The sequence below is a fragment of the Haliaeetus leucocephalus genome, unplaced genomic scaffold, assembly GCF_000737465.1.
Source record: "Haliaeetus leucocephalus isolate CR32 unplaced genomic scaffold, Haliaeetus_leucocephalus-4.0 Scaffold395, whole genome shotgun sequence".
NCBI classification, from domain to species: Eukaryota; Metazoa; Chordata; class Aves; order Accipitriformes; family Accipitridae; genus Haliaeetus; species Haliaeetus leucocephalus.
The window spans coordinates 2,941,507-2,957,551 of record NW_010972831.1 but is presented as its reverse complement, the minus strand read 5'-3'; the positions used below and the strand labels follow the sequence as shown (position 1 = coordinate 2,957,551).

Below are 16,045 nucleotides of genomic sequence, written 5' to 3'. Positions count from 1 at the left end.
ACTCCAGTCTTGCATCTTTCTTCTTGGGGCAAGACTGAGCTGGGCGTCCTCAGCCCTCAGGAGGCTTCTGGAAATGTTCACCGGTGTGTGAACCTGGCAGTGGAGCTGTGTTACGGAGTGTCAAGTTCTGCGGGGCCAGTAGGTAGAGAGCAGCAGGAGTGTCAGCGCATGTGTTGATGGAAGCTTGTGTGTGTCCACAAAGTGACACTTGGTACAACATCTGCAACACGGGCCGCATTTCCAGCTATCACTGCCTTCCTCCTAGGTTTATGTTTCCCTGCCTGCCTTCTGGCAGGAAAAAGAATCTCCTCACCACCTGGCACCAAAACTTGTATAACCTTAGGCAGGTCTTGGGCAGCAGGTCAATCCACGGGTCATCCTAACCCATCACAAAACCACTTTTGGCTCTGGTTTACACTGAAGCACAGGGTTGCATGGTCCCAGGTCCAGCTCTTTCCTCTGCGTGACACATGCCCAGATTTGCCTCCATCTAGCTGGGGCAAAGTGCTTTAAAAAAAAAATCCCTGGCATTGCATTGCTGTGGCCTCTTACAAAAATCATTTACCATCTTCCCTTCTGTCCTTACAGAAGTAAAATCAGAACAAAGACCAGGGAACGTCTTACTTGAGGAATGAAGTGCCAGGAAGTTCTCGAGTCCCCTGCTGCTTACTGCCATATTTGTCTGGTTTAGTACATTTGTCTCACTTTCCAGCTAAATTAGGTGTGGCAGGGAAATCAATTACGTACACTGAATTCAAGTGGAGAGGGGACAGCAACAGCCAACACCAACAGGCTCAGAAGAAGGGGTTATCTCCTCCTCCCCAGCTCACAGTTCTTTTCTTTCCTGACATAAGCTTTCTCCCTATTTTCTCATTCCTGGTCAGTACCTTCACACGTCTCAGCTGACTAGATCTCCACTTGTTCCCAGCCACCACTGTTCAGCATCTTGGGGGTCAGTGCTGAGTAATGTGGGGCCCTGCTGATTGAAAAAAGGTGGTTTTAGCAGATTATCACATCTCACTCTCCCACTTAAATAACTAGTTGGTAATCACTGGTACTCCCCATTTGATCATCCACCTTTTTGATATTCTCATGTGTCACCATGCCTTTCACTGATCTGCAATAAACTGAGCTGTTGCTTCTGCGATTGAACCAGATACAGCATGACTGACAGCTGCTTATTGTGCATGGAGGTACAAGTTCTCATCCAGGAAACAAACGCAGGCTACGGATAAATGTACTATAAAATTAAAATCCATCTACCTGATGGCATTTCCTTCCTTCCTTGCTGCTGTGATACCTTTCTCCATCCTGCTTTATTCCTAATGAAGTTCTGAGGGACGTGATCCCAATAGGAAATGTTACCATGCTTCAGGGATGAGTCCAGAGGTGGGTTTCTAATGCAGAGATCATCCTCCTGCCTGCCCCCAAGATGCCACCTGGTCATCAGTGCTCTTCTTTGCCATTTCCAATAGCTTCTTGCCTTCCTGCTTCAACGAGTGACTCTGAAAAGAAGTAAAAGTAAGTAAACAAGCCAGTAAATAAATAACTGAAAGAAACCCACCCCCACGCCCCAGAAATCCAGCAATCCTGGACGCAGCCCAACGCCTCCAAGTGTTTTTACGCCAGGCTACCGATGGCTTTGGCGGGAGGTTCCTGCCATCCCGTTCTCCAGCGCCCGGACCCCGCTTGGGCTCTGCGAGCGGCCCCTCCCGCCCCGGCAGGTCGGGGCGGGACCGGCCCCCGCCGCTCCCCGCCGGGCACTGCCCACAACCAAGATGGCGGCGGGGGCGTCAGGCGGCGGGGCGGGTTGTGGCATGGCGGGGGGCCGCTGCCTCCTCTTCTTGCTGCTGGCGGCGGGGCGGGCGGCAGCCCCGCCGGGCGGTATGCTCTACCCCCGGGAGACCCCCTCCCGGGAGCGGAAGGAGCTCGGCGGCCTCTGGAGTTTCCGCGCCGACTTCTCGCCGGGCAGGGACGCCGGCTTCGTGCAGCGGTGGTACCGGCAGCCGCTCCGGCAGGTACCGCGGGAGCGGGGCGCGGGCGGGGGGTGCCCCTTCCCCTTCCCCGGGGCAAGGCGGTGCGGGAGCGGGGTTCCCCCCCCCCCCGAAGGGTCCCCCTGCAAACCAGGCCTCCTTCCCCCCCCCCGAGAGCACCGATTCCCCCTTCCTTCCCCACCAGGCTGCTCTTTGCTCCCCCCCGCCCTGCGCTAAGTGTCTCGTCGCTCTGCAGGGGTTTTTCTTAAGAGGTTTTCTAATTACCGGCCGACGAAGCAGCAGGCTCTGATTACCCCGCTTCTGCTCAGAAGCCAGAAAGCGTTTGAATGAACTACAGCCACCTTTGGGTGTCGAAGAAATCCCCGTGCTGCAAAAGCAAGGCTGGCAGGCACAACATTTACCTATCGTCAGCAGCACAGAATAAACAAAAACATGCTTGGAAAGGGCACTCTTGAATTAGGTATTCTAAAGGAGCCGAGTGCAGATAAACAAGTCCTGGTGTAACTGAAATCCATTACAAAATTAACACTGTTACCTAAAAGAAGTTATGTATTCTATGCAAAAATGTATGTGTCCTTCATCACTTCTGTTTTAGCCCTTTGGCCAATTTTTTGCCAAATTGTGGAAGGAGAGAAGAGCTGAAGGACATATGCTGCTGGAAGTTTTGCAAAGAGACAGCCAGAGGAGAGGAATCCTGGACTGTGCCCTCCCAAAGGGAGGCTTAGATGCGTACACTCAACCTACTTTAGACATCAGAGAATCTCCCTGAAGGAGAGACATGTTACGGCCATCCCAGTCAAAGGTTATCCTGTATCAGATACTAGAAAATCTGCTTCACCATCCAAGGATTCTCCTGCTAGGATTTTCTGATGTCTAGTAAGGGTGCTGAGTTTCTCTGCAGTGCTGGTACAGTTCGGTGCTGAGTCAGCCGTGCACATGATGCTCTCCCCTGGGCAACCAGACCTTCCTTGTTCCGTTCTCCACAGAAAGTCTTTCTTAGGAAAGGGGAAGCTGCTGCAGCAGCACTCGTTTATGCAACATCATGAGCGCAGCAGGTGCTAAAAATGAACAGCTCTATTTTGCAATAGCATCTGGTTATCTCAATGTTAAATGTATTACAACACTGCCTGCCTAGAATCCTTAGATTAAAAATAAGCAAGTGAATAGACTCTATTGTAATCCTAAGGAATCTATGTTGCTTTCAGGGAGTGAGAAAGGCTGGAGTCATCCCAAACAGTCTCCATGGACCTTCCCTGCAGGATCTGTCCCCCAAATATCCATGGCTCTTGCCACCCTTCTACTACAGCTCTTAGCCTGACAAGCAGCACCCTGCGCCAGGGAACTGACACCACACCACCAGCATTGCTCACCAAACAGCTAGAGCTGTGCAGGAGAAACTACAGTTTGTGGGAAGTCCCAGCTGAAACAACGACCTCGGCGTTTATTTTTTTTTTTCCCTTGCCTTTCTGATTCTGCAATACCAGAGCCATTAATAAAATCAGGAGATGAAAAAGATATGAGCAGCTTCTTCCTGCAGGAACAGGCAGGTTCCTGGGCCTGATATTAAGTAGGGCTTGGATAAGACCTGTGACAGACCACACCAGTTTCTAAACAGGTTTTCCCAAGTATTTCCACTTGGTAAAGGGACTGTAAGGCTGTCAGTGGAAGGGGGCACCTCCAGCAGTACAGGTTGGACAACCAAGACAGTAAAATTCATTTTTTTAAATTCTGTTCCCTCCCTTTTTGTGCAATTCCTGCCAGACTGGTCCTGTGATTGATATGCCAGTGCCTGCCAGCTTCAATGATATCACTCAAGACCCCAGCTTGGAGAACTACATCGGCTGGGTTTGGTATGAGAAAGAGGTGCTGCTTCCTCTCCGCTGGCTTCAGGATGACCTCAACACCAGAGTGGTGCTCCGTTTTGGTAGTGCCCATTACTACTCCATTGTGGTACGTTGCACGGGAAGTTGTCTGTGTTTCCAAAATTATGCTGCACTAAAATCTGTGTCGTGGCTTGTTCAGCAAATATAGCTCTGCGTAGATATTGTATCAGTTTGCCATTTTCTTAACTCTTGCCTGTTTTCCTCCAGCCAAGAACTTGGCCATGTTTCCCAGGTGTCTCTTCTCTGATCCTCCAATATTGGGACTAGTAACTAAAACATTTCCGTGGTACAGGATCTGCTGAAAACTGTGTCTCTCAGTGACACTTGCCTGTACGTGACCCAGACCTAGCTCCCAGCAAAGGAAGGGCTGCTAGATTGATCCCTCAAGGAGTAAGAGCCCAGAACAAGGTTCAGTGTTACTGGGAGTCCCGACTACCCTTTGCTGGGCTCCTTCCCTTCTCCCTGCTATTCTTGCCACAAAAACCCAATAAGCCTGCTTCTTGGGCTCACAGGTGTCTTCTCTTGCAGTGGGTCAATGGAGTGCAAGTCATGGAGCATGAAGGGGGCCACCTCCCTTTTGAAGCAGATATAAGTAGCATCGTCCAGGGCAGCCCAGGGATCCCCTGCCGCATCACTGTTGCGCTCAACAACACTCTGACACCCCATACTCTGCCTCCGGGGTCAATTCAGTACATGAATGACAAAACAAGGTGAGTTGCTAAAGCGCTGTACTGCTGAGCTTATCCCAGGGATGAGAGAGTGGAAATTTATTCGGCTGCTGGTTCATAAGACCCTCCAAGCAATTTACAAAAGCATGGGTTGTATTTATGCTGAAATTCATCAGTTGAGCAGGGAGGAGTTTAAGCTTTCGTGTTAGGAGGAGTCTGCACTGAGTTATTGCATCTGTTTTATACACAGGGAACTGAGATTAAGTGATTTGCCAAATTGAATCAATGGCAGATTTGAGAAGCTTCAATTCAGCTGGAACCTGCAAGTACCAGCTATCCTGAAGGATCAAACCTATTCAGTGCGTTAGATGTTTGTTAACTGTTAGTCCCCTTCAGTGTAGCAGCAGTGGCACTACTTGAAAGATAGAGCCATCCTGTTGTAAAGACTATTTTGCCAGCTAGTATCTATTATTATATGACTATTTTACATTGCTAGCATCCATATGCTGCCTTCAGTTCTTGTGTAATGAAATATAATGTAGCCATTTCTTCTGTCTTGCTCACTCAGGTATCCCAAGAACTATTTTGTACAGAACATCAGGTTTGATTTCTTTAATTATGCTGGAATCCATCGCCCGGTTGTGCTTTACACCACTCCTTCTGTCTACATAGATGACATTACTGTGACAACTACTTCGTCAGAGAGTGTTGGTAGGTCCAGAACAATTACAGCAGCTACCTCAGGCTCCAAATGGAGATGACAAGGGCAGCAGAGCAAATATCCTGCAAAAGTGTGATTGCATTTGTTTCTTAGTGGCTTTTTCTGGAATCTGAGCTGGTCTACTGCACAGCTCAGCAGCTGCAAGAATATGGTAAAGAGTTCAGAAGCAATAAGAAAAAAAGAAGTACTTGCAAGAGACTACTGTTAAAGTGAAAGGATGATCAGGTGTTTCTTGAAGTAGAATTCTCAGTAGGGGCAGTCCCCCTGCCACTTAAAGCAGGATTATCTCTAAGTAACAGAGTTGTGTGATACACAACTCTTGCTGGAAACTTCTGGACCTCAAGACAGACAGGTCATGCTTCTTGCATTCAATTCATACCACTCTGTTGTTCTGTATCTCCCTCATTTTTTAACACTGCTGTATGTGAAAACCCTCCAACATTTGATGCATTTATTTTCTCTTTCATGGCAGTCTCTGATTGTCTTTTGTTTCCTTTGAACCAGCAATGGTGCAATATCAGGTGTCAGTTGTTGGCAGCACACTCTATTCCTTGTCCCTGAGTTTACGTGACCAAGAGGGGAAGGTGGTTGCTACAGGCGATGGGCCAGCTGGAGAGCTAAAAGTCCTGAACCCAAATCTTTGGTGGCCTTACCTGATGCACAAGAACCCTGGATACCGCTACTGCTTAGAGGTAACAGTGACATTTCTTCCTTTCTGTGTGTGTTCCCTCTGATTGTCTAATAGGGTTAAGGAACTGCCATATGGCCCATCTTCCGTACTCATCTTCTCCCACGAATCCTGTTCACGTGACCAGAGTGGCATTGCTAATTATGCAGTAATCAAATTAAGCTTTGCCAGCTTCCTGGATGCTGAACTGAAAGGTCTGTCAGTGAGAAGGAGGGCATGCCTGGAGTGCATGCATGCACTCTGAGATGCTTGCCCTTCACATTTAGTGCCCAATCTATCCCTTGCAAAAGGACCGTTTGAGGCAATATAGGGGAGGAGATATCATGAAAGCTGACAGCAGAGTCTCTGAGGAGCAGGGTGCTAACCTCTTCCACATGCTTTGCCATGCAATGAGCTTTCTTCCCACTCTGCAAGACAAGAGTTCAGCTTCAATAGCACGAGCCTGGAAGACTCTGTGTGAGTTAAGGATGAGTAGCAATGTTTAGATGCAGAAATTAGGGCAGATGAGCTGCTGTGAGTTTCTAGGGGCTCAGTTTCGTATCTCTTGTGAGCAGATGACATTTTAGTCATTGCCTGGTATCATGGTGCAGGGCAGAAGAGGTGTACCGCTACCTTGCCTGGGGGGATGAAATAGCCCAGATGAGTAAGGGGAAAAGAAACTGAAGCTCTTGGGGTGAACAAGCCCCAGAAGGGTCATCCAGGGTTCATTCTTCATCCTTCAGCTTCCCCAGCTTGGATTTCTATTTTCTGTTTAGTCAGACCTTCCTCCTTCCCTAAGGACCAGAAGAGGCAGCTGAAGCAGCAGTGAGAAGCAGACTGTGTGTTGAGGCAGGGCTGGGAAATGGACGGGAGGTCAAGATAGCCCTTACAGACAAGAGGGAGGGAAGACAGGGCATCCTTGCGAAGCCCAGCACGTCACTTGTGTCTCCCCCTTGGAAATCCAGGTGAAAATGCAGGCGCAGGTGAACGGGGCATTGCTGGAGGACGTGTACACGCTCCCGGTCGGCATCCGCACCATCCACGTCACCAGCACGCAGTTCCTCATCAACGGCAGGCCCTTCTACTTCCATGGCGTCAACAAGCACGAAGATGCGGATGTAAGTGTGCGGCGCCTGCGGCAGAGGCACCTCATGGTGCCTCGCTTCATGCTGTTGAGGCAGCAGCCGCTCTTGCCTCCCCTCTCCGTTCAAAGGGGCCATCTCCTCACACCCTTCTCCCAGGGTGCTGCTGGGGGGTGGCTGGGGTGAACTTTTACAAGCATTAAGGGGACACCATGCCCAGTGCTGCCATAGCCGTAACATTCCTCTCAGGGCGCACGGGCGAGCCCGGGTGTGCTGGCAGAGGAGCTAAACGACCCCCCGGCCATGGTTTCCAGTCAGAACCAGCGGCCCTCAGGTTCCCTGCCCCGGGAAATGCCGGGAATAGTCTCCGGCGGGCAGGTCTGATCCGCGGAGGAACCGCAGGGCTGCGAGGCGCGGACCGGCCACAGGGAGGCCCCGCAGCCGCGCCAGAGGCCCCGTCCCCGCCGGGCAGAGCCACCGGCTCCCCGCCCGCCAGGCCGCTCTCACCTCAGGGGCGGCGGGCGCGGGCTCTCCTCAGAGGGAGACGCAGAGTCCCGCCGGTCCAGGGTCCTCCTTCACACTGTCCTCCCCCAGCCCGCCTCATGGATAGGGAGGGAGAGAGCAGCCCGGGCGGGGCAGGGCACGTTCCCGAAATGGCAGGCAGGCAGGCAGCGGTGCCTGCAGCTTGGCTGCAACCGCCATCCCCTCTGCTTCTCCAAACCACCAGGGTCTGAGTGTGCGTGTGGCAGTGCCCCTCGGAAAGGCAAACGCTGCACGGAGAGGTGGTGCAGTCAGCTAGAAATGGTGCCCAGGGCTGGAAACGCTCTGGGAGCGAGCAGGGAAGCACTGGTGACGTGTGAGGAGAAGCCCCTGCCCAGCGGTGTGACGGGCTGTGATGTCTCTCTTCTCCCCCCCCTTAGATCCGTGGCAAAGGCCTTGACTGGCCCCTGGTTGTGAAGGACTTCAACCTGCTGCGCTGGCTGGGGGCAAACTCTTTCCGCACCAGCCACTACCCCTATGCTGAGGAGATCATGGACCTGTGTGATGCCTATGGCATCGTGGTGATCGACGAGTGCCCGGGAGTGGGGATTAAAATGCCGTAAGCAATTGCTCGAAAGACCCTTCCCCTTGTTTCTAAGCTCCTCTCTGAGCTGCTTCGAAAGCATCCTCCTCCTGTCCCACAGTGTCCGTTGTCCTGATAATGGAAGTACTTTGCTCTATTTAGAAATCGGCCCGTTGCGCCATGTGTGCCTAGTGAGGTTGGGCAACCAGAGGGCGTTTTTGCCACGTGGCCATCATGTCATTTGGTTTGGTTCAATTAACGAGCCCAAACCACAGCCCTGAACAGGGTTTGGGGAAATAAAGCAGAACCCGTATTCAGTGTCAAGGCTCAGCTGCGCTTTTACACCCCAGAGGCTTGACTTTTCACAGGGAGAGGCAAAGGGGATGGATTTTATACCCTCACCTCACCAGGTCTCAATTCCTTTTGTCTTTAAGTGAGAGCTTTGGGAACAAGTCCTTGCAGCATCATCTTGTTGTGATGGAGGAGCTGATCCGTAGGGATAAGAACAGGCCGTCAGTTGTGATGTGGTCAGTAGCCAATGAGCCAGCATCAGAGCTGCCCCCAGCAGCTTACTACTTCAAGTAAGTATGTCTGCTTGTACAGAGAGCTGAGGCTTGAATCTTGGCAGATGATGCATCTTCTTCCTTTGGGTTGGGACAGAGTAGTAAAGAGAAAGCAAGCATTTTGGGGGAACCCCAAAACAGTACCCACAGATGCAAACCGAAAGTGCAACTGCTGCATGTGTTGAACTGATGCTCAGAAGCACACAACAGCCTCAACCTGTTGCTTCTGAACCAGTAAGGCTCTGCAAAATTAGCAGGAGTCCATTTGGTCTGAGCATCTCTTCTTGACTTAAGGGTCAAGCAAAAGCAGACCTGATGGGAACAGGATATTCCTTGTTACCAATGGAAGAAGAGTGCTAAATTCTTTAAGAATTACAGCAAAGGTGTAAAATAATTGGCCTTTAATTCTGAAGACAAGGTTCTTAAGTTAGTGCTAGTTATTTGTTCTGCAGGGGCTTGTGACACCCCACTGCAAAGCCACTGCTTCAAGTCTCTACAAACCCCTTGGTTTTATTTTTAAAGAGATTTAAGCTTTGGATATCCATGAGTCATATCTGTAATGGGGTAGCAGACTGTCCCTAGTAGCTGTAGGTGCATTAAGACATAACTGTGAAGTTTCATTCTTCAGAATGATCCACCACCCTCCTGCAATGTTGAGGTAGCAGCAGAGCTTGACCTTCCCATTCTGTCTCATTTCCCTCATTCAGGGTTTCCTCAAAAGCAGCCAACCTTTGACTGCTCTCCCTGCTGTGGGGTAGGGCTGGGGCCTCGTGCTTTTGCAGGAACACGTCCCAAGAGTTGTTCAGAAACTTCCCATTACCCTTGTTAAGTTTTTGTCTTCAAACTCATTGTCCCTTCTTCAACTTGTAAGCTGCTGGCACCAACAGACAAATTAACATGCCCATGTCTGGTATACTTCCACTCTGGTCTTTTTTCAGGTGGGATAGCAACCAACTTTGTGACAGATAGTCTCTTTGCCATGATACTTATACTCCTACAGAACTGGCTAGAATTGCAGGCACGTTATAGCAGATGATCACTAAATATTCTGCAGTATTTAATTAAAAATACTCTGCTAAATCAAAACCAGCTTCAAATGTCTGGGGAGGTGGTGGAAGGACAGAGAGACTGGGGAGATGGGGCTGTGCTTCTCCATGCTGTTTTTGAACTCTTGCTTTACTGTTTGCAAACAGGACAGTGATAGCTCACACTAAAGCTCTCGATCCCTCCAGACCAGTAACCTTTGTGACAGATGCTAATTACGCTCTTGATCGTGGTGTAAGTTTACTTTTCTAGCTTTTTTTTTTTTAAAATTCATACATTAAATTTCCTCTTCTTGTCATTTGTTTTACAGTCCTTTCCCTCCACCTCACCAGGTTTACTGGAGGTATTTAACAGGGAGAGGCAGAAGAAAACTTACATTTTTGTTTCTAGTAGAAAGCACCTTATCCTGTAGTTGTAGTCCAGCTGAAAAAAAAAAAAACCTGTAAGAGAAAAAAACAATTCTTTGTCTTGAGTGAAATATGCAGGATCAGACCCCTGGATTCCATTAACAATGTCATGCTTTGCTATTCCATTGATTGTGTTTACTAATGCTCAGGATACTCACTTGCAATTAAACCAAAGCTTAAACCTCTTTAAAATGCTAACAGCCGTTGTGGAAGTCTAAAGGAAGGAAGCTTTGCTTTAATTCCTGCTGTAAACTGCTCTAGATCTTCTTTGGCAGATGTCTGTTAACTTGAATAATCTAAAAGCTCTTCCACCTTCGTAATTAAAGTCCTAGAGCTGTATAAATAGCCAAAAGGCACTTTTCTTGGATGTCTGTGCCTTAAGCTGGCCATAGGATGAACCAAGGATCTTTAACACACATCAGTTTGTTTCCAGGGTAGTTGCTGTATCATTTTTAATTTTTCAGGATGGCTTTATAATACTTGTCACTACTGTACAATAAACACTTCCAGCAGGTGAGTTTGTAGGTACGCGATACTACCACCTGTCCCTGCTACAGGTTACACACTTTGTATTTCTTTCAAGCTGTCCTACAGTTGGCAAGAATGTCCTTCTGTAACTCAGAGGTCTGTTCATCCCCCCACCAGGGGAAAAACAATTGGTGGCCTTAGTTTTGAAGGTGTCTAACAGGGATCTGCTCTTGGATCGGTTTCATCAGGCATGTGCACACTGATTCTGATGTCCCATCCCCACCAGCATGTTCTGACTAGCTTGAGACGACACAGGAAAACAAACCCAAAGAAAACAGATCTCATACGCTGATGTGATATTAGAACTTTTTTCTTTTATTACAAAACATGTTAAGAGAACATTGAACAAGTTACATACAACATCACTTTATCTTTAGTGGGCTTTGTGCCCTTTTATCATACTGTCCATGTGGTAGAAATGGCATAAAACTTGCAGAATGCTTAGTCTTAGTATTGCACCATTGATGCACAAATTTAGTTGCTAGTCAAAATATTTGACCACTAACTTGATAATCACATTCCAATACTCAAAAAGTACATCTAAATGTACCAGCAAGCCAGAGACATCTTGGAAACTCAAAAACATCTAACAAACCTGAGGATGAAATGGGTTCATCTGGTCTAACTCTTTGCTGTGACTTCCTAAGTCTGTAAGAAAAATGCCAAATTAATATGCTATTAGCTTATTAAATTTATCCCGCTTTTTTTCTGGGAAAGATGTCATGTCGGGGGGGGGGGCCTGAGTGATGGGGGAAAAAGACTTTATTCTATGTGCAATAAAACTGGATTCCATGAAACAAACCAAAAAGAGGATTTAGCTTTACGAGTGAAGGTTGTCTATTTTGAGCTCTGTGACAAAACACTCTCACCTTGTTTTTTGTAGGCTCCTTATGTGGATGTAATTTGTGTAAATAGCTACTTCTCCTGGTATCATGACCCAGGCCATCTGGAAGTTATTCCACTACAACTCACAACACAGTTTGAGAACTGGTATAAAACCTACCAAAAACCCATTATCCAGAGTGAATATGGAGCAGACTCAGTTCCTGGACTTCACAGTGTAAGTGTTATAGACGCCCTAGATGGAAAAAAGCACTGCTCTTCTTACAGGGTCAGCGAAGTTTAATTAGAAGAGATGGGTACCATTGAGCCTGACTACTTAGTTTTGAGATGCGTTAGCTTGTAAGTGTCTGAAAGACTCCAGGATTGTAATCCTGCTCCACAGAAATCAATCAGCTTTGCCATTGACTAGCAAAGGTTAGATTCTACCTAAAGAGAAGTTTTTGGCTTTGACTAAAAGCACTGAGCACTCTGAAATGTATACTTTGGCATTTGTAGAAATTGCTTAATCAGAAGATACGACACTGGAGACTGGACATTCATTTCATGATGCACTCCTACACCTGTCATGACAAAGCATGATTACCAAGCAAAACCACAGACTCCCCCCCAAGTATACCTGGCATTATGTCTGTATTTTATATGCATTTCCCCTTGCAATTTCAGTAGTTGCTAACTGTCACTAAATAGCCATTGTTAATGCAGCAGCAATGAGAAGACCAAGCAATTGTAAAGCTTGTCTTCAGGAAGCAGGTCCCCAGTAAATAGGAAGTTAACATACAGAGCCTTTGCTGAGATTAACTGTCACCTTCATTCAAGGCCACCTCTTTCTCCTGGCTGTAGGATCCACCTCTTATGTTCAGCGAGGAGTATCAGAAAGCTATGCTGAGAGAGTACCATTCCGTTTTTGACAAAAAGAGGAAAGAGTATGTGATTGGGGAGCTCATATGGAATTTTGCTGATTTCATGACTAATCAAGGTAAGCTTATATTTATATTCTAAACAACTCTCCACCCTCCCTGCAAGTTTAAAGTGGTTTATGACACCTGTAGAGTAGGACATAGAGCATAGCTGGTTTCTGTGACAAAGTCCAGCATGACCAGAGCCAAGAGGGAAGGTCCTGCCTGTACTTAATGCATCCTCTCTCTGCAGCTGGAGCTCCTGAATGTCCCACCTGAAAGATGCTACCCAGAACATGAGACAATGTGCTAGGGCAGAATGCAAGGGAAGCTTGTCAGCAGACCCAGATTACTTCTATTTCTTGGCCATCCTCAATTCAGAGCTTCAGTCAGCTGTTAGGGATATGTCTCACTTGCTTTATATTTCATCTACAACTGCCCTTAGTAATAGAGCACCTTAAATAATGTATTATTAACTTGGTATAGAGGTTTAGCAATAGAGGACCAGATGCCACACAGGTAGACAACAGTCTATCATGACACTCCATCCACTATTAATAAATAAGTGCATTCACAAAGTATGGGGCATTACTTAATCTACAGTGCACACAGTCACACAGAAATTAAACTACTACAACTCAGAAGGAGACTTAGTAAGGAACCAGTTATGCATATGCCACCTGCAGCGAGTTAGGGTGGTGGACAGTCTGTTAATTTCAGGCAGAGAAATACCATTAAGAATAATCTGTAGAGCACCAATATAGGTATTAGAAAGCTAAATCATTGCAGAGAAGCAGTCAGAAAAGTAATATCAGTTTCAAATAGGAGGATGAAGAAAATGTAGACAAGTTGACATACACATATGCAGTTCCAGTCTCTCTACATATTGCGATTATCTTTTCTTGTTTCCTATGAAAACTAAAATAGGCAAAAAGGATATAAACACCACTAAAGGACAGTACAGTCAAATAGTTAGTAATCAACATTTTCACCATCAAATTTCAAGGTGGAACTAATGGCAGAAGGAATATTTGCTGTAAATATAATACCAATCAAGTTAATGGGCACAGCTGAAGACTTACCAGTTGTAAATACAATGAATTGCAGCTATATTGCTCAGTTACATCAATTAATCTTGCCACGATGATGCAAATTACATCTGCCAAGTTCCCCGTTGTACCTGACTATGTGTAGAAGAAAGTGCATAGGTCTCTTCCACCTAACCTGATTTAGTACACACATTGTAACAGTTCACAGTGGGGGATTTAAGAGCATTTTACATATACTTGCTTTATTTTATAACTTTTCTACAGGGACCACACGTGTTTTGGGGAACAAGAAAGGAATATTCACCCGCCAACGACAGCCCAAATCAGCTGCATTTGTTCTTAGAGAAAGATACTGGAAGATCGCAAATGAATCAAGCTGTCTTCCTCCTATAATAAAATCACATACCCTCTTTCTAAAATGAAATCAAAAGGTATAGTGGCTGGGTACTATGCTGAACTTGTTCATTAAATTTCTGTTTAAATAGTTATGCCTGACTCAAGTCTTGCAAGTCTAATGCAATTTCTAGCCCACCTGAAGTAGTTACTATGGTACAAAGTAGATCAGAAACACTAGTTTCCTATGCTTAGCCATATCTGTAAGCTTCCTGTTCCCAGGTAGTAGACTGAATATTCAGAGTTTCAAGGAACTGAAGTTAGAGAATCTGAGGTATCTGTTTATGGCAAAAAAATAAAAATATTACATGATACAAATCAATGCTAAAGACTTCAAAAAATCCAAGTAACTCTAAATGAACATCATATCCCTCCAATGCAAATGAGGTTTTCCAGTTATACTCCCCTAACAGTTACACTACTCAGATCACAGCAAATTATCCACAGGATTACGGAAGAACACAATTTACATAGCTTCTCTTGCTGGACAGAATGTATGTGGCTGGCTGAGAAATTCCAAGAATTCACAGCATTCGGGAAGTGTATGAACCACTACTTCTGTGAGGATACCCAACATACTCCAATACAGTATGCAATTCATACTACAGCAGCAAGGTGGAATATGTTAGATAGGTAGGTACTACATCAACTAAACTTTGTTTAAAACTATTTATTTTACTCACAGTACCAGAACTGCCACTATTAGATGCGGTTTTACCTTCCACCATGGAAGGGCTTCCTTCATATTAAATTGTCACTACGTACTACAGTAATAGTAGTCTAGAGGGTAAGTTTGTTCTAAACCTTTTTGATGCTGGCCTGAAGCATTCTGGGGCAGGGCGATGTGTCAGTGAATGTGCACACACTACTTTAGACAGCAGTGTAGTGTGGTAACATCCCTTTCAGGCTGCACACCAGTCTTAGAGGACTCTAAAGGCCAGGCTTTAGACTGTAGTAGATTATGCCAATACTCACAGAAGAGCTCAGAACACTTAGTCTGCAAACTTCTTATTGCAACATCCTAGGGTTGTCCCAAGAACAGCGTCACCCATAGCAGAACCACAAAATTGGAGGCTGCCTGTAGCAGAACCACAAAATTGAAGGCTGCCTACTGAATTTTGGAAGTTGGCACAATTATGTAATTTTATTATTCTGATTCACAGATACTGTGCGAAACTGTTGCTATGACTACTTTTTCTGCAACTGGCTGTTCTGCTAGTATCTCAAGAAAGTGACCAAAACATCTGCAAATATAAAGAAAATATTTGCTCTTGTATTGTGTGGTGGCCAAATTCTCTTTCCTTTAGATGTGGTACATTAGAAACCAACACCACCTTCCACACTGCCACATGCAGAATAAGGACATACATGTTTACTGCAGACTTCAAAACAACTTTTCTTGAGGTTTTAAGGAAAAAGAAGAAACATACTATCAACATTCCTTATACTGCGTTAGGTCTACAGATCTTCTATACAACTAAAAACCCAGAATATAAAAGTCTATCCACAATAAAAAGACACTTGCTCAAATATACCATGGTATAAGAGTGAATACCATATTTTAGCCCCCTACCAGTGTTTGAAAGTAATTTCAACTTCTTGATCTCTAGGCATAAGTTTTTTTAAATAATTTTCGTCCCCATTTCAACAGACATGACATACCAACAGCTGCCACATCAAAATACAGATAAAGATTTGACATTGTTAACTCATTACAAACTAGGGCTCAGATCCCTAGGACAGCACACAGGGCATGTGGTTGCAGAAAAGAAAGCTATTACTTTCATTCAGTCCAACAAAACAGATGCAAAGTTTAATATCCACACATATGGTAAGCACACATTTCAGAGTCTTAGTTCCTGCTTGTTCTTAACAGCTCAGTGCAATTGTAAACCCAAGCCACCTATCCAACCCTTCCCCAACAGCTCCCTCCCTCCCCCCCCAAATCCAGGAAAACATACAGCAGTTTCCAGATACTTTGTGATCTTGTTGGAGTGGAGTTAAAGCAGACCTACAGAACCAAGGAAAGCAGGAAGTGATAAAAATAACATACTTGACAGGTTTTTTTGCATGTCACTTAAAGAACTGTAAACAGTTAAAGCCTCAAGTCAATGCTGCTCAACCTTTACACACCCATATGCACACAACATTCAGCAAGACACAATGAAGCTGCAGAAATTCAATAAACTGGTATCTCTGGGGTCCCAAGTGCTTTAACCCTTCTACTGCTAACACACAATGTCT

The 16,045-nt window shown here is 46.0% G+C and overlaps 1 protein-coding gene across 1 annotated transcript; it reads left to right on the top strand.

Moving 5' to 3' along the window:
• Nucleotides 1-1,763: 1,763 nt before the first annotated feature.
• On the top strand, nucleotides 1,764-13,894 carry GUSB (glucuronidase, beta). The gene is made up of 12 exons (XM_010573579.1): nucleotides 1,764-2,018; nucleotides 3,756-3,944; nucleotides 4,406-4,587; nucleotides 5,114-5,256; nucleotides 5,771-5,958; nucleotides 6,899-7,051; nucleotides 7,936-8,114; nucleotides 8,513-8,659; nucleotides 9,835-9,919; nucleotides 11,504-11,680; nucleotides 12,304-12,439; nucleotides 13,673-13,894. Exons 1-12 carry the CDS (start codon nucleotides 1,779-1,781, stop codon nucleotides 13,828-13,830), a joined length of 1,977 nt encoding a protein of 658 aa, XP_010571881.1. The 5' UTR covers nucleotides 1,764-1,778; the 3' UTR covers nucleotides 13,831-13,894.
• Nucleotides 13,895-16,045: the final 2,151 nt, after the last annotated feature.